The sequence below is a fragment of the Physcomitrium patens genome, chromosome 7, assembly GCF_059467195.1.
Source record: "Physcomitrium patens ecotype Gransden chromosome 7, ASM5946719v1, whole genome shotgun sequence".
Lineage (NCBI taxonomy): Eukaryota > Viridiplantae > Streptophyta > Bryopsida > Funariales > Funariaceae > Physcomitrium > Physcomitrium patens.
Window position 1 is genome coordinate 7108024 of NC_143416.1, and position 14622 is coordinate 7122645.

Here is a 14622-nt window from a genome sequence, read left to right on the forward strand (position 1 = left end):
TTGCACTAAAAATTAATTCAAGTTTTAGATTTCTTGCAAATATATTTAGCATTTTTATGGGCTTCTTTTTTAATAAATAAATATATTTAATAAAAAATAAATATAATTTAAAATATAATCTTTGTAAAAATATTCAAATAAGTTTTAACCACTTAGTTGATTGTGAAATAAGTAGTGTGGTTTTTTTATTTATTTTTAATTCGGATAAAAGATACAATACTATTTACAAGTACTATTTATATTTACATTGCTTCTTGTAGACCACTACATAATTTGGGATTTTTTTTATTATTAGCTTAAAATCGTTTACAAATTTTAGAATCTACAAAATCATAGCATATATGTTAGAAGTATAAAAATCATAATCTTATTACAGTTGAGCATTTGTTGGATAGATAAATTTGGCAATGTTATAGATTAAATTATTTACTTATTTAAACTAAACTTTAAAAAAATATAATTTTTTTATTATTTATATCAAATTCAATTACTAACTAAATATGATGTAAAATTTGAATTTTGGACAAACTAAAGAGACATTTTTTTATTCAAATTCTAATAGAAGACTATATCTTATAAATATTCATGAGAGAATATACTTGTTATACAAATGGCTCAAAGACCTTTTAAAAATAATGTATAGCAATACGTTAAGTATTTACCATTAGAACAATTGCATTAGCATATGACTTCATCAAACAAGTTGTTTTGAAACCATTTCATTTCTTTAACTGTATATTAAATAAAAAAATAAAAAATCGAAAAAATGCGTTCATATTCACAACTACTAGTTCTGCTCATACAATAGCCAAAGTGGATGATTTAAATACTTACATAAAATTTTAATGAAAGATTATCAAAATCAAAACTGTTTATAAATTGTCCTTATGATATTTGTCTGCTATTATTTTCCATCAATACACACTACCGTTTGCTACTTGGTAAAGCTGTTAACCACAAATTTAGATGTTTTCATTTAAAATTTATACAGATTTATGTCCAAACTGCATCAAACTTCACACGCACAACGTACCATTACCTCATGAGGGGTATTGTAATTGGAAAAGAAGAAAGAGGAAAAATTTGGAGAGATTGTGCTGAAACTTATGCTCCTTGTCGTCGATAAAATTTAGACCTATTGACCTTTAGTATAGACCATGTAATGTGATATGCTGCAAAGTTGAATGTACACAAAATGTGCTCATTTCAATGAATTTAAACCTATGTTTTATGATTTCTGACAAATCAGCTACTACTGAAAACTCCATGCTTTGGAGATGAATGGGTGATGTTTGCCATTACATCAAAACAAAAACAAAAAAAGAAAAAAAAAAAGTGTCCATCAAGGAGACATTACCGCAACAGAGCTCTCAAATCTTAAGTATGACCATCGTTATTCCTATACAACATGCCACTCACTAGGCATACTCTTTAAAGTTCTGCAAGCTATCAAGGAGACACACACCGGAAAGGCTAAACCTAGAAAATCATACCAGCCACCCTTCCAAAAGATGGACTTGAATTGCAAACACGCAGTAATTCTGTGTACAAATGCGTACAAACGGCTCCCAGCTCGATAAACAATCAGTGCAGATTAGGCTGATCGCAAAAGCGAACACTAATCACATGGCTGAACCTAACACTGACACATACAACTCCTAATTTATTAGGAGTTTCCAGGTAGCATGCATCAGCGCCATTTTTCAGTTTGAATTGACAATAGTATGTTGGCTGCTGATTCTAGAGTAGCAGAAACTGCCCGCGGCACAGCCTTGATCACACCAATTTGATGCTTAGATACCTTAGCAGGAGACAATATCGGGAACCAACGGCAGGCATCAGGATCTAGGCTCTCTGATCGCATGCGTTTCAATGACTTCCCATTTGAGGATCCCTTCTGTTGTCTTCCCATTGATTCCAACTCTGCACCTTCCTTACTATTTCCTTTGTTTCTTTCGTTGCTGTGGTTTTTGACTTCGCAATCAGAATTCTCTTGTCCAGCCTCCGCATCTTGACAGGCTGCACCATCTTCGCAGTCAGTTTCCTCTCCTCGAAGATCTGCAATATCTCCTGTCTTTTGAGCTGAATTTCGGTCTCCACGAACCCTTACTTCTCCCCCCCCCCCAACTTTAGCCCGGTCGCAACCCTCCACAAAGTCCCCTTCGTTGCTCCGGTTAGCTCCAGTGTCAGACATCTTTCCCGCTGATCGATCATTTCCCATTTGTGCAGTTCTTTCAACCGATTGACGGGATCCACTAGATGATGCGAAGTGTTCCATGTTGCATGCAGGAGATGAGAAGCCCTTGCTTGGTACAGGAGGTGCTCCTGGCACAGCCTGTTGACCGTACCACGCTGCTGCTTCAACTGAGTCTCGAGCATTCCATGGATGAGACATTCCTGGCAGCGGCCAAGCTGGAAATCTGAAAACTGGCATAGCTCCTGGATGACCATACACTGGCACCGATGCACCCATCATAGGATAAGCTCCGTACCCAGGTGAACAAGTCGGTGGATAAGGTACATACACGTAGGGGGACGCCATTCTTGGTGCCCACGGATTTGTAGCATAAGGAGGTGCCTGCCATAAAGACTCAGGAGTGAAGCTATGTTGAGAGAGTACAGGAAGAGAGTACATCGGTGCAGGGAATGGTGGCGGAACTGGTCTTGGAGCTTCATTCGAAGCCTCACAAACATTCGTATCTAGACATCTGTCAGGTGTTTCTGAAATTTCAGGAACTTGGGAAGCTCCAGAGATTTCAGAATCTTCATGTACTTCAGGAACTACAGCTAAAGGACTTGAGGGCACAGACACGTTGTCGTCTTCTTCTTCTACCTTATCTTCGTCGACGGTGATAGAAAAACACAGCTCCTTTGCGAGAAGGTGCTGCACCTCCATGATCCGGTGAAGATCGAACAATTGCTTCGAAAAAATCCTTTGCTGTCTGGGCATGCCAGGGATGTTCGTCACAAAAAAGAAAAAAAATGGCATTCGAGGTTCATTCTTTCGCAAAATCGACGATCAATTTAAAATCCTTACTTAAACAAATGATTCCAACACCTGATTTCTGAACTATTAACGCTCAATACCTGATAATGACCTTCTGAGTCTTCCAGAATCCTTGCTGGCCGAAGATGTTCACAACATCCCGAAGTTGTACAAAATCCGTTGGCACATTCTCCAACATTAAGGAACCTGTCCTCGCACTGCTACCTCTTTTTTGCTGATAAAGTTCTGATATCTCCTCACTCTGGTTTTCAGAACTTATGTTGCTGATGATATCCTGTTCCGACGGAGCTATCAAGGTGTGCATTGAGGAAATACGTGCAGTTGTAGGATGAGTCTCTGTTATTTTCGCGAGGCCTGCGAAACTTTTCCTTACCTCATTTCCATGAATTCGAACATCCTCCTGTCTAATTTTGCATGAGCTGGGCTTCACATGACCGCGATGTCCCACGGGAACTCTGTCCAACTCCGTATGACGAAACTCTTGAGAATCCACATCATTGTCAATCGCAGAAACAGTCGTGCATTCTTCACTAGCAGTATGCCAGCTGGCATCATCCTTGCGCTTTCTTGACGTTACCTCAATGCTCTTCTCTGTAACGATCCGTCGTACTTGGTTCACACATGCAGAAGTTCGCTTCTCCATTACAAAATTCTTGCATCCTGGAGGAAGCTGCTCTTCTCTAGAGTCTTGTTGGGTTTGAAGGAGACTCGAGGGTGTACCCGAAGAGTGAGCGGGCACTGCAAATTCATCATCTCTACTTCCCTTCTTGCTGGGAGAATGTTGTTTTGAGTGATTGAAGGATTTGGGCGGCTGAGTAACTGCACCTCCCACCGACGGTTCTGAAGATCCATCCACAACAGTACTTTTACTGCTGCAAGTGTTGAGCGAAGATCTAGAGTCAACACTGTAAAGTCCCGAATTCATCATGGGTACACATGCCATCGTTGGAATAATGCCGGAATTCATATAGTTCATGGGCACGAATGAGTACATACTATCATAAGATCCAGTTTGTACCTGGAATTTGAAAAAATGGATGAGTTAAAATCGTCCATAAGATTGACAGAATGCCCACACGCACTTATTTAAAACCAGTTGAGGTCAGCTCGTTATATGCGATATGTACTGGAAAGCCCTCAGCATACCTCTAAACATAGGCCAATCCACGACAACACTAACAACACCGTACCTGAGGTAGATATGTCGGGGTGCACATGGAAGGGTACTTCGTATTTCGTCCTGAGGAGGGCAGAGCGATGGGAGACGGTTTGAATTTATGTGATGGAATAGTGAGCTGCTCAGAGAGTGCCATCTTGTTGCGCGGCGGACCTCGTGGTCCTGCCTTTTTCGTTTCCGCTACATGCAACCGGGGGAATAGAGCAGCTCCAACTTCCTGCTGCTTACTACCATCAGCTTTCCCTTCCATTGATCCCTTCGTTTTGATATTTCTGAATGACATGGTTGCCGATCCTACTCATCTACACCTTACATAATCATGTAAATGTAGTGACCCCAATAACACAGTCCTGTACTACTTTTGCGAATTCTGTGGCTTTCGCAGGAAATCAACACTTACTCGGTACCTAACCCGTTAAGTCAACACTTTCTCCTCCATGCCCATCAATGTTTTGAATATGATATGTCCAACGCTGAAACACCACACTGGATATCCTTGAGCATGTTTTTGCCACGCTGGTTGTGCCAGGTATAACCTACCTAAAACACCTTGACCCCTAAACTGCCGCAAACACTGCACCTTGATGTTCACCTTCACAACTGTCCCAATTCGTAAGAAACAACCTTTCAATCGTGATCCTGAGAAGAAATAGGGCAACAGAGAATCTTGTAAAGCGCAAAACTAGGCATAGGTCTCCAACTCGTTTTAGAAACGTGATACTAGACGCTCCTACAGCCCAACCACAAGTAAATCCCAACAATAATATGAAGGCATCCGCGCCTCAAACGCTCATGTGCGTTTACAAATAATAGTGCCCCATATCGACCAAATTACATTAAGAGATCAAACGCGTGAAAGTCGCCATGCATGAACCAAACCACTACATAATCCATCCCACCGCACCCCCAAAACCTAGCCCTGATCGTGCACCATCGTCACATCCCCAGATCTATCCCTTTACAAGACCTGCGACATCCATCAACCCCTCACCACTCCAACCTCCCTCCTCGTCACCTCAACCTATAACCCTCACTCACCCACATAAAGATCGCAGCAGCAGCAGCGGTAGCAGCGACGACACTATGCACCGACACACGAAAACGCTCAGAAACAGCACCTGTCTACTACTGCCGTCAAGGATCCTCCGAAACGGTCTGCAGCGCCAGGTACCCAAAGCTCATTCCTCTTCCATCGAATCAACTAAAGACCCCAACAAGCGTAAACTCACACCGCCGCATCAAACTTCGTCAAATCTCTCTCTCTCTTGCTCTCGCTCTCTCTCTCTCTCACACACACACACACAACCCACCTCAGCAAAGAAAAGATACCATTCCAAATGCGCCGCTGATGCATATAAGGCCTTCTTAGGATCGCCTGAGAGAGGATCGATCGGTGCCTACAACAATAACAACAACAAGGATACAAAATTGCTGCGTCGTCATTCAGCAAGCAGATTTGACCAGCCACTGAGCGAGAGGGTTTTGGTGCCGTCGAGAAGCTCAAACAAAAAAAAGCGGCTTCGAAAGTTTAAGTTAGACGAAAAAGAGAAAAATATTACTACTCTAATGTGGGGCCTCCACTTGGATGGTGTACTTTTCATCCATATTCTGCACTTTTCGTTCGTTTCGGCATCCTCGGTGCCGAGGTTTCAGTGGGAGGCTTGGCGCCGCACCTTACGATGCTCCACGTAGGACGACGATAAAAAAGTTAAAAGTCACAGTATTGAGGAAAAGCTTTTGCAAAAGTTTCACTGTAATAGAGGTTTTCTAGTGTTTTTAATAAAGAGGATCTATTAATTAAATTAATAGGAATTTTTAGATACACTCAAAAGATTTCATAGCGAGAGTTTTATTTTTCGAATTGCTCTTTCCATACAATTTAAACACTCATTTAATATTTCATTCAATTCATGTTCTGGTTGTATTCAAATTAAAAAGAATAATTTATGATGGATTTCTCATTAACGTTTGTAGTCAATTAAATTAGAAAAAATTAAATGTAGATATTAATTGTGTGAACAGCAACACAAGATTATCTAAAGTCAAATTTTGAAAGTTGTCTTTTAAGACCTTATATCTGAACAATAAACAAAAAATCAAAGAGAAGGTTGGTCTTCTTCTTTTAATAATCTTTAAGTATAATAATCCGTTGAATAGTAGGGCTTCTCTACTCTTTTTTCTTTTTCTTTTTGTTTATGTTGACAGTTTTGATGGTGGTTTCAGGGTGATGATTCAAATGTTGTTGCAAGGAAGTTTTCGCAATAATCTTTATATGTTTACATTTATGTTTGTTTACTTATTTGTGATTTCCCACCAATCTTTTTCTTTAAATCATTTATCTCATAGGTTGGAAATTGTCATTATCAATTCTTACACAAGTGCACTTAAACACTATCAACTCTTACACATGTTCACCTAAAATATTTGATAAATTTTTGTGGTAAGTGCAACAAATTGAAATAATCAAATTATAGTCTACCAATTCACCTGTGTGATGGTGAACCTGTGTGATGGTGATTCCTATAATGGTAGACTATAATCAGCAACCTTCACAAAGTAAAATATCCTTATCACAAAAGAGGCAAATGGAGTAGGAAAGGTGTCAACTAATTATCGTTTTTCCTTTCACTGATAAAAGATCCAGAAGATGGCAATAATACCATTACAAATGCTACTCATTCTGAATATAACAATAAAATTCAGAACTTTCCGCATCCCATCATGAAGTTTACTGAGTTGTCGAGGAGACAAAGCGACTGTAGGAAAAAATTACAGATATAACCTAATGAACACCTACAAACTTCCCAGACTACATAACCAAAATGATGGGCACCTGAAATGCACAATATTCAGCAATTTCAATTGTACCTGCGTGGGGACAGATCCTACCTCTAGATGAGAAGTGTAGGACCCTAAAAAACGCAAGGTTCAAAAAAAATTGGAAAAAACTAATCAGCGACCCATTTGAATATGGTTGAATCCAGAAATTTGCGGTGGTAGAAGGCACACAACCCAGTTCATCAGCAGCCTCGAGATGCCAGTGCTCACGGTAGCCCTGTTCACCGCTGTCTTTCCATTTGTATTGATAGCAGTATACTTGCAGCTGATTCTGGAGTTGCAGAGACTGCCCGCGGCACAACCTTTATCACACCGTTTTGTTGCGCGATTCGCTTGGCAGGAGACATAATTGAAAACCACGAGGACATATCAGAGACTTGAACCTCTCGCGGACGTTTCAAACCAGTACTTCGCAGTGGTTCCTCGCCCCTTGCTCCTGCAGGCCATTTTTTCTCTAACTTCGGTCCCGCAGATTCCTCTCCAAGACCAAAAGGTTCACCTCCCCGACAGGAGTGCTCCCCTCTATGTTCTTCGCGTTCAACCATCCGACCTACGTCGCTTGGTTGCCCAAGCCCACCACCAGTCTCTTCACGTCCAGTGAAATAATCTCGACACTGTATCTCACCACTTTGAGGAACTGCACCGCATTGATTATTTTGCGACGTATATGGCTCCTCACGGTCCCATCGGTTTTCCGTAGTCCCCCGGTCTTTAGTCCGTCCGGAATTCTCAACAGCATTCACTGGGTTGGAGCGTTTAACTTCTACATCAGTAGTCTCCTCACCTTGCCAAGCATTTCCCTTGAGTGCATTGCTTCCTTGGAGCGGTCTAGTAGCTCTAGAAGATGTTAGACGTTCAGAGTTAGTTCCGAGAGAAACAACCCCCATGGTTGGTGTAGGTCCTCCTGGAACCACCTGTTGACCATACCAGACTGCTGCTGCTGCTGCTGCCGCCGCCGCTGTAGGATCTTGGGGACACCAGGGCTGAGACATACCTGGCTGCTGCCAAATTGGAAATCTAGAAGCCTGCATTCCTCCTGAGTTTCCATACATGGACATCGGTGCACCCATCATAGGATATACTCCATAGCCAGGAGAGCAAGGCCCTGGATATGGTACATACATGTAAGGCGGTGATATCCTTGCGGCGTATGGATTTGAAGAATAAGGCGCGGCCTGCCACGCAGCTCCAGAATTAAAATTCTGTTGAGAGGTTATGGATGGTGGGAGCTGCAAGGGTTGAGAACGTGATTCTGAAACTGGTCTTGAGATTTCCTCGGAAAAACGGCTGACTTCCCTTTCTAGGAGTCTTCCTGAGCTCTCTGGAAAATCTGGAATCTCAGGGACTTCAGCCACCGGACTGGAAGGCAGGGGCACATTGTCGCCTTCTGCTTCTAGAACGTCATCAAGGTTATGGGATAGACTCGGTGATTTTGCAAGGAGGTGCTGCACTTCAATGAGCCGGTGGAGTTCAAAGACCTGTCGTGAAAAGAGCTTTTGTTGTCTGCACATAACAATTTTGCCAGGGTATTATGCAGGGATCACGTTTATAATTGACACGTAGGATAACACAGCTCACGCTACCTTCCCAAAATGGCGAAGTAAATCTGGCTATGCTATACACAACTCAAGTACATTAGGTGTATGCTGTTCTGACATTCCAACAAAAATCTCTTAAGATGTCAAGTTGAATTTAAACAAGAAATCGCGAAAGACCAAGGTTCATGTGGAGGTTGTTGGTTAAAATGGATGGAAGAAAATGCCCAAATTAGGTAGCAGAACTACACTACCTCTACCCCTGCCTGAACTGTAAACTAGCTACACACACCATGAACACCACTATGCTGAGAGCAGACATAACCAGCACGAGACACATGAAACCCCGACGCATCTTCTCCATGGTCACTCAGCATTAAACATTTGAACCTCAGCAAACCCCAGATTGAGGGATGTTATACCTCATGATTGTCTTCTGGGACTTCCAAAACTCTTGCTGGCCGAAAGCATCCACTACATCTCGAAAACAAATGGAACCGGGTGGTAAATTCTCTAGCATTGACGACTCTGTCTCCGCACTGCCACCTCTTTTTCGCTGAGAAAATTCGGATGCCTCACCGCTTCGGTTTTCCGAGCTTTGACTGCTGAAGATATCTTGCTCAGGCACAACTCTCAAGCCTCCATCCTCATGCACTGAATCCGGAAGGGCAGCGGCAGCACGGGCGTCTGAGGGTTTGGCGAGGTTTGCGCAGCTCTGTTCTCCATCAGCCTTCTGCCCCTTGGCTATGTCCAGCCCAATTCCAACCGGATAAAGCTTAGTCTGACCGCCTTCACGTTCTCTGGGACCAAATTCCACCTTTCTATTGCTGATGTCTTGAATGTTAACATCATTATCGATAGCAGAGGCAGTCAAGCATTCGACACTAGCAGACGTCCAGCTAGCATCATCCTCCATGCTTCTCTCCTTTCTTGTCCGCCGTAGTTGAGTCGAGCATGCTGGAGATCGCTTATCCGTTACCAACTCCTTGCCTTTACGCACATCCCCGCCGCCACCCCTGAGGGTTTGAGGAACCTGAGGGGGATTTATGGACGGTCTCGTCTGACTTCTCGCTTGTGTGGCCGAGTAAGTAGGTACCGCAAAGTCGTCGTCTTCCTTCCCTTTCCTGCTGGGCAAAGATTGCTTCGAATAACCAGATGAAATATTTCCACGGGAGAGGGTTTCCCCACCCCATGGAGCTGGCTGTGATTCTGTTGTCCCGTCCACAACAGTGCTTCTGGTACTGCTGGCATTCCTAGAAGATGTAGGTGCAGCTCCATCCCCAACTCCAACACCGTAGAGTCCCACATTCATTATGGGCATGTATGCCATTGTGGGAATGACGGTAGGACTCATATAACTCATGGGCATGTACGAATACCTACTATCATAAGATGAAGCTTGTGCCTGCAGAATAAATACCAAAAACGTAAAAATTAGAAACATTTCAATGCAAACACAAATTGAAAAGAGCTTCATGCCGATCTTGAAAATCACATGGATAACTTCTAAAACAAGACAGAATCCAAATGTTGTGCTTGGTTGTTTGAGCCAAAGAAAAGAAACAATAGTTACTCAAGCACGTGCATCCCCTTTCAGGACTCACCGCAAGTAACAAACAGAAAAAGATGAAATTTAGATTGTGTTCGACAACTCCGCAGCAATCATGGTAAACTTAACGAGATAGATTACCACATCACAACGTAAGACCAAAACTTCAAGAAGCAAATCGCACGAATAAGAATGACAAACAGTCGACCACCTGAAAGTACTTATTACAAAATCGATATGTCTCAAGCAGAACCTCAGAGTCGGCCTAGGAATAACAATATGACGCGAAAAATCTCCAAAAGAATTCGCGAACACTTTGCCAACCATAATCTCAACAAGATCTGAAAATACAGCCCAATCCACAATTTCAGCATTAACACCATACCTGCGGTTGGAATATTGAAGTCGTCATGGAAGGAGTAGTCACCATGCGACCAGAGGAGGGCAGGAGCATCGGAGATTGCTTGTATCGCGATGGAACAGCGAGCTGCTCATAAAGAGCCATCTTGTTGCGGGGTGGACCCCGTGGACCTGCCTTTTTCGTCTCTGCTACATGAAGCCGGGGGAAAAGGGCAGTTCCAGCTCCCTTACTCCCATCGGCTTTTTCATCCTTTGTTCCCTTCATTTTAATATTCCTATATGACTTTGTTTGCAAATCCTCGTCGTCTGCATCTGGCATAGTAGGGTAAAAGAGGCGACTTTAACAGCACAACTCCACGTTTCTTGTGCAAAGTCTGTAGCCTTGAACCAGCAATGAAATCTTGATCTTCCACACATCCAAAAAGATGAAGCCACCTCAATCTTCTAGGTTGTAACCCACCGAGTAAGCAGCCTCTCCTCCATGGCAAGTGATCCACCAGTTCACGGTTGGCACCTTTAAAGACTCAATGGCATACGAAGCGCCAGTACGTCTAGCTTGAAAGGAAGCATCGGACAAAGCTACAATTCCTCTCACGTGCACCCACAAGCTCGAGCAGCTTATCAGGAAATCTCAAAGGCTCACAACGTACAAAGCATATGCGTGTTTATGAACACAATCGCAGCGCGGTATCAACAAAAGTTATACTTGGCACTTTCTGCACTCCACATTCCCTTACAACGGACCACTAGTACCTAGAACCGAGCCATACGTCATCACAAAAGCACGATGGTCACCACTGCAAACGTCGCCCTTCACTCCAACACGACATTAAAGATATACACACCAGAAACTGCAATATCCTCAGCTCTCGCTCCACAGACACATCGCCAAATGACACTCCACACTATCAGGCTACACTTCGAATCACCACACGAGCACGCTCTCTCGCTCAATACTACCGCAAAGAGCCTGTCAACGACACCCGGCATCCCTCACTCCGTACAAGTTTCAATATCCACCGATCCTCCGCCAAATATCCACTATCATCGAACGTTGAGACGCACTGAAATGCAGAGTAATGCGCCAAAAAGCACTCCAAACAACAAAGCTCGACTCTGTTTCACACTAACACGGCCTGGAAACCAACAACAAATTCCCCATCGCAGCTGTTCGGGAGGGGAGAGAAAAGGCTCCGTTTCGAGTCTACACTAGCCTGTATGCATCCGTGTTTGGCTCAATCGAGAGTAGGTTGTATGAGGAGTGGGACAATGAGACGGTGCGGCACCGGAACGCGTTCATGCAGGCCGCAGATTGGATTGAAGACGGCAGTAGCAGCAGCAGAGGAGGTGGGGGTGGAGGGTTTGGTGGAACAAGCGCAATGGAGGTTGCGGAGTCGATGGGCCCCGCCTTCCTCGATTGTACTTTTTGTGACGAGGCACTTTATGGTGGAGCCCACTTCCATGTGTGCACTTTTTCTAACCCTCTCTTAGTCCTCTTAATTCTGCTTATCCCTTCTTAATCGTGCTTATGCTCCCTTAATCGTCCCTGCCGTTACATCGAGCTTTGGCTCGGGGAATTCTACCACTTCTATCAATGATTTCATGTATATTCTGGGAATATTCGCAGTGAGGATTACCTTTGAAATGTGTATTGCAGCCACACGTTATTTTAATCTCCATAGTCCCAAGAAATCATGTACATCCAAACAAAAAGTGTTGAAATGGGTTTTTAAGTTCTGAATTTAAGAATTTAAGAAAAGACAAAGTTAACATAGTGTTCCAAGTTGTTGTCACTTGTTCCTAAACCACTTATTCGTAAAACAAATTTGGGGTTCAAGTATTCTTGTTCGTTGTGAAGATTTTTCATTTTTCATTTTTTGAAATGGACACTCTTATTTTGAATTTTGTTTTTTTTTTTTTGGTTAAAAGGGTCAAAAGCATTAAACCATGTGTAATTCTCAGAGACAGTTCCCATGCTTAACGGCATAGACGTTTGCGAAAATTAATATTAAAGAAGAATATGAACAAAAACATTGAACAGAAGTTACATCAAAATTTGACATTTCAAATTGTCAAGTGAATAAATAAAAATCGGAATAATTCCACAAATTAAATATTATAATTCATCACTGAAAAGAAATGTTTTGTCAACCGAACCAAAGTATGATACATTTCTGTGGGGAGCATTACCAACATGATGTGTTGCCAAAAGCACGGTGATAGGGATCCAAAGAGAATCCCTCACATACCTTTCACTTTTTCATTTCCCACGTCAGGTTTTGGGACTTTCCGCCACAGTCGCTTTTCTATTTCTGTCCACCCTCTATCTCGATCTGTTTTCGTGAGGTGGGGCAACATTAGGGTTTCAGCATGGTTACTAAGTTTTCGTGGCGAGTGACAGTTTCCTACGTTTCTCTAGGTGGAAGAAATTAGCGAAGGCTTCGATGGCTTCTACAGCTTGCTGCCGAACCACTCTTATATGTAGCCAGGTGATGCAGGGGGGGGGGGGCATCGAAGCGGGACCACTTCGACAGAGTTTGGGAAGATGGGTGATATCGCTGCTGCTACAGCAAGACGGATTTTGAATATTGCACTGAGAAGAAGTCGTCTCTTCACTTCGTTGCCAACTCCGCAGCGCACGAAACCCTTCTGCAGCCTGCGCAGGGAGATCTACGCATCTCAGTTCTACGCAAATCGGCTGCCTTCGTCTGGCCAAAGAATCCAGGTGCGTCGTGAACACCCAGGCAGACGACCTTCAAGGCTTCGTCAATGTAGGTGGTATCTGTGCCAGGCTCCAGACATTCAGTTTCAGCAATAAGACGAGCTTTTCTCTGTTCAGGCCTTGGGGCGCGTCGCTCTGCCCACAAAACGGGGATGGCGAATCAGGGGTAGTGACATTATCGCACAGATGGACGGAAAATCACCATTGCGAGCTGATTGGGGTAGGGTTGTAGGGGGGCAGAAGTGGGGGGCCAGGCTGGAGCAACGATTCTGGGTGGCTGGCTGGCTTGGAAGCAGAGCAGAGCGCGACGATATTGTGAAAGCCTATTCCACCACCGTCATTGGGCGACTAAGAAGCACTGGGTATCCGTAGTGATCCAGTGCTGCTTTGAGCCCACAACTACCTGTGCATCTGGATTTTCGTGTGGCAAGGCCGACGGCCACGTCATTCCGGGGCTTCTGATTCGATCCACCCCCGATCCCCTGCGCTCCGCTCCGCTGCGATGCGATGCGATGTGATGCGACGCGTCGTGCCGCCTTTCGGCGCTGCATGAGCTATCAAGCCTAACTCATAAGCCCTTCTGTGGATCTATTCTCTCCGTAGATGCATTTGTGGCAATGCCATTCTAGAGCCACAGAAAATTTCCTCGAGAACGAAACCATGCTATGTCTACATTCAATGATCCATTCTGTACACCTGGAGGAAAAAAAAAAAAGAAAAAAAAAGGGTAGAAGAATGGGGAAATAAAAGTAATTAATGTTAACTATTTAGGAGCAAATACTGTTGTTATGATTATCAAAAAACTGGATTGAATGAGATGGTTATTGGTTAAAAGTCTCATATAGATGTAAGAAAATAAAATAAATGAATTTAGAGAATGAAAGGTGTTTGTAGATGTACGTTTGCAAAATGCCTTACCTGTAATCATATGGAGAAGAAAACATGTGTTTAGATATTTAATGATTTTTTTTTTTTTTTTCCAATTATCATTGAAATATATTACGTTGATGTAATATTAGTGCAGATACAGGTAGATAGAATAATTCTGAACATTGTATTTTCTTATTATTAAAAACCAATAGAGTATTTGATCTGTATCATAAATGTTGTTGTTGTTGTTTTTATTAGGCTTACAGGCTTTGTAATTAGAACAAAGAATGGTTTCACATGTTCATTTTTGCAAGGGCTTGGTTTGGAGATTGATTCTTGGTAGTGCACTAGTTGTAGGGCTCTATGGTGAAATCAAACACTATCAGATTTTGATAGCTTGTTATTTCATTGTTCAATAAAACTCTATTCTTCTTTAATTTATTGTAATTTTTGATGAATGTATTAATATTATTTATTTATACAATTTTCAATAGAATAATTTTCAGACATTAACAATTTTATGTTAATAATTATATAAATAAATATATGCATTTTTATGTATAT

General features: G+C 42.6%; 3 protein-coding genes across 4 annotated transcripts; 1 reads left to right on the plus strand and 2 right to left on the minus strand.

Moving 5' to 3' along the window:
* Nucleotides 1–1353: 1353 nt before the first annotated feature.
* LOC112284612 (uncharacterized) lies at nucleotides 1354–5687 on the minus strand. 2 transcript variants are annotated; one of them, XM_024524564.3, is made up of 4 exons: nucleotides 5514–5687; nucleotides 4198–4823; nucleotides 3088–4025; nucleotides 1354–2942 (listed from the first exon to the last, which is right to left on the minus strand). In XM_024524564.3, exons 2-4 carry the CDS (start codon nucleotides 4465–4467, stop codon nucleotides 1691–1693), a joined length of 2460 nt encoding a protein of 819 aa, XP_024380332.1. In that variant the 5' UTR covers nucleotides 4468–4823; nucleotides 5514–5687; the 3' UTR covers nucleotides 1354–1690. The 2 variants fall into 2 exon arrangements, with proteins under 2 accessions (XP_024380332.1, XP_024380331.1); XM_024524563.3 differs by having other exon boundaries at nucleotides 5495–5675.
* A 1099-nt stretch (nucleotides 5688–6786) lies between these two features.
* On the minus strand, nucleotides 6787–11765 carry LOC112284611 (uncharacterized). The gene is made up of 3 exons (XM_024524561.3): nucleotides 10492–11765; nucleotides 8980–9962; nucleotides 6787–8525 (listed from the first exon to the last, which is right to left on the minus strand). The coding sequence occupies exons 1-3, from the start codon at nucleotides 10783–10785 to the stop codon at nucleotides 7244–7246; spliced, it is 2559 nt and encodes an 852-aa protein (XP_024380329.1). The 5' UTR covers nucleotides 10786–11765; the 3' UTR covers nucleotides 6787–7243.
* A 633-nt stretch (nucleotides 11766–12398) lies between these two features.
* LOC112284553 (uncharacterized) lies at nucleotides 12399–14157 on the plus strand. Its single transcript, XM_024524437.3, has 2 exons — nucleotides 12399–13191; nucleotides 13306–14157. Exons 1-2 carry the CDS (start codon nucleotides 13012–13014, stop codon nucleotides 13558–13560), a joined length of 435 nt encoding a protein of 144 aa, XP_024380205.1. The 5' UTR covers nucleotides 12399–13011; the 3' UTR covers nucleotides 13561–14157.
* Nucleotides 14158–14622: the final 465 nt, after the last annotated feature.

Excerpts from the sequence above, each read along its gene's own strand:
- LOC112284612 (XM_024524564.3), bottom strand. The coding sequence starts at position 4,467 with ATGTCATTCAGAAATATCAAAACGAAGGGATCAATGGAAGGGAAAGCT. Across the intron at positions 4,026-4,197 it reads CCCCGACATATCTACCTCAG|GTACAAACTGGATCTTATGA; the intron begins GTACGGTGTTGT and ends TTCAAATTCCAG. Across the intron at positions 2,943-3,087 it reads ACTCAGAAGGTCATTATCAG|ACAGCAAAGGATTTTTTCGA; the intron begins GTATTGAGCGTT and ends TGGCATGCCCAG.
- LOC112284611 (XM_024524561.3), bottom strand. The coding sequence starts at position 10,785 with ATGCCAGATGCAGACGACGAGGATTTGCAAACAAAGTCATATAGGAAT. Across the intron at positions 9,963-10,491 it reads CTTCAATATTCCAACCGCAG|GCACAAGCTTCATCTTATGA; the intron begins GTATGGTGTTAA and ends TTTATTCTGCAG. Across the intron at positions 8,526-8,979 it reads TCCCAGAAGACAATCATGAG|ACAACAAAAGCTCTTTTCAC; the intron begins GTATAACATCCC and ends TGTTATGTGCAG.
- LOC112284553 (XM_024524437.3), top strand. The coding sequence starts at position 13,012 with ATGGGTGATATCGCTGCTGCTACAGCAAGACGGATTTTGAATATTGCA. Across the intron at positions 13,192-13,305 it reads CGTCTGGCCAAAGAATCCAG|GCCTTGGGGCGCGTCGCTCT; the intron begins GTGCGTCGTGAA and ends TTCTCTGTTCAG.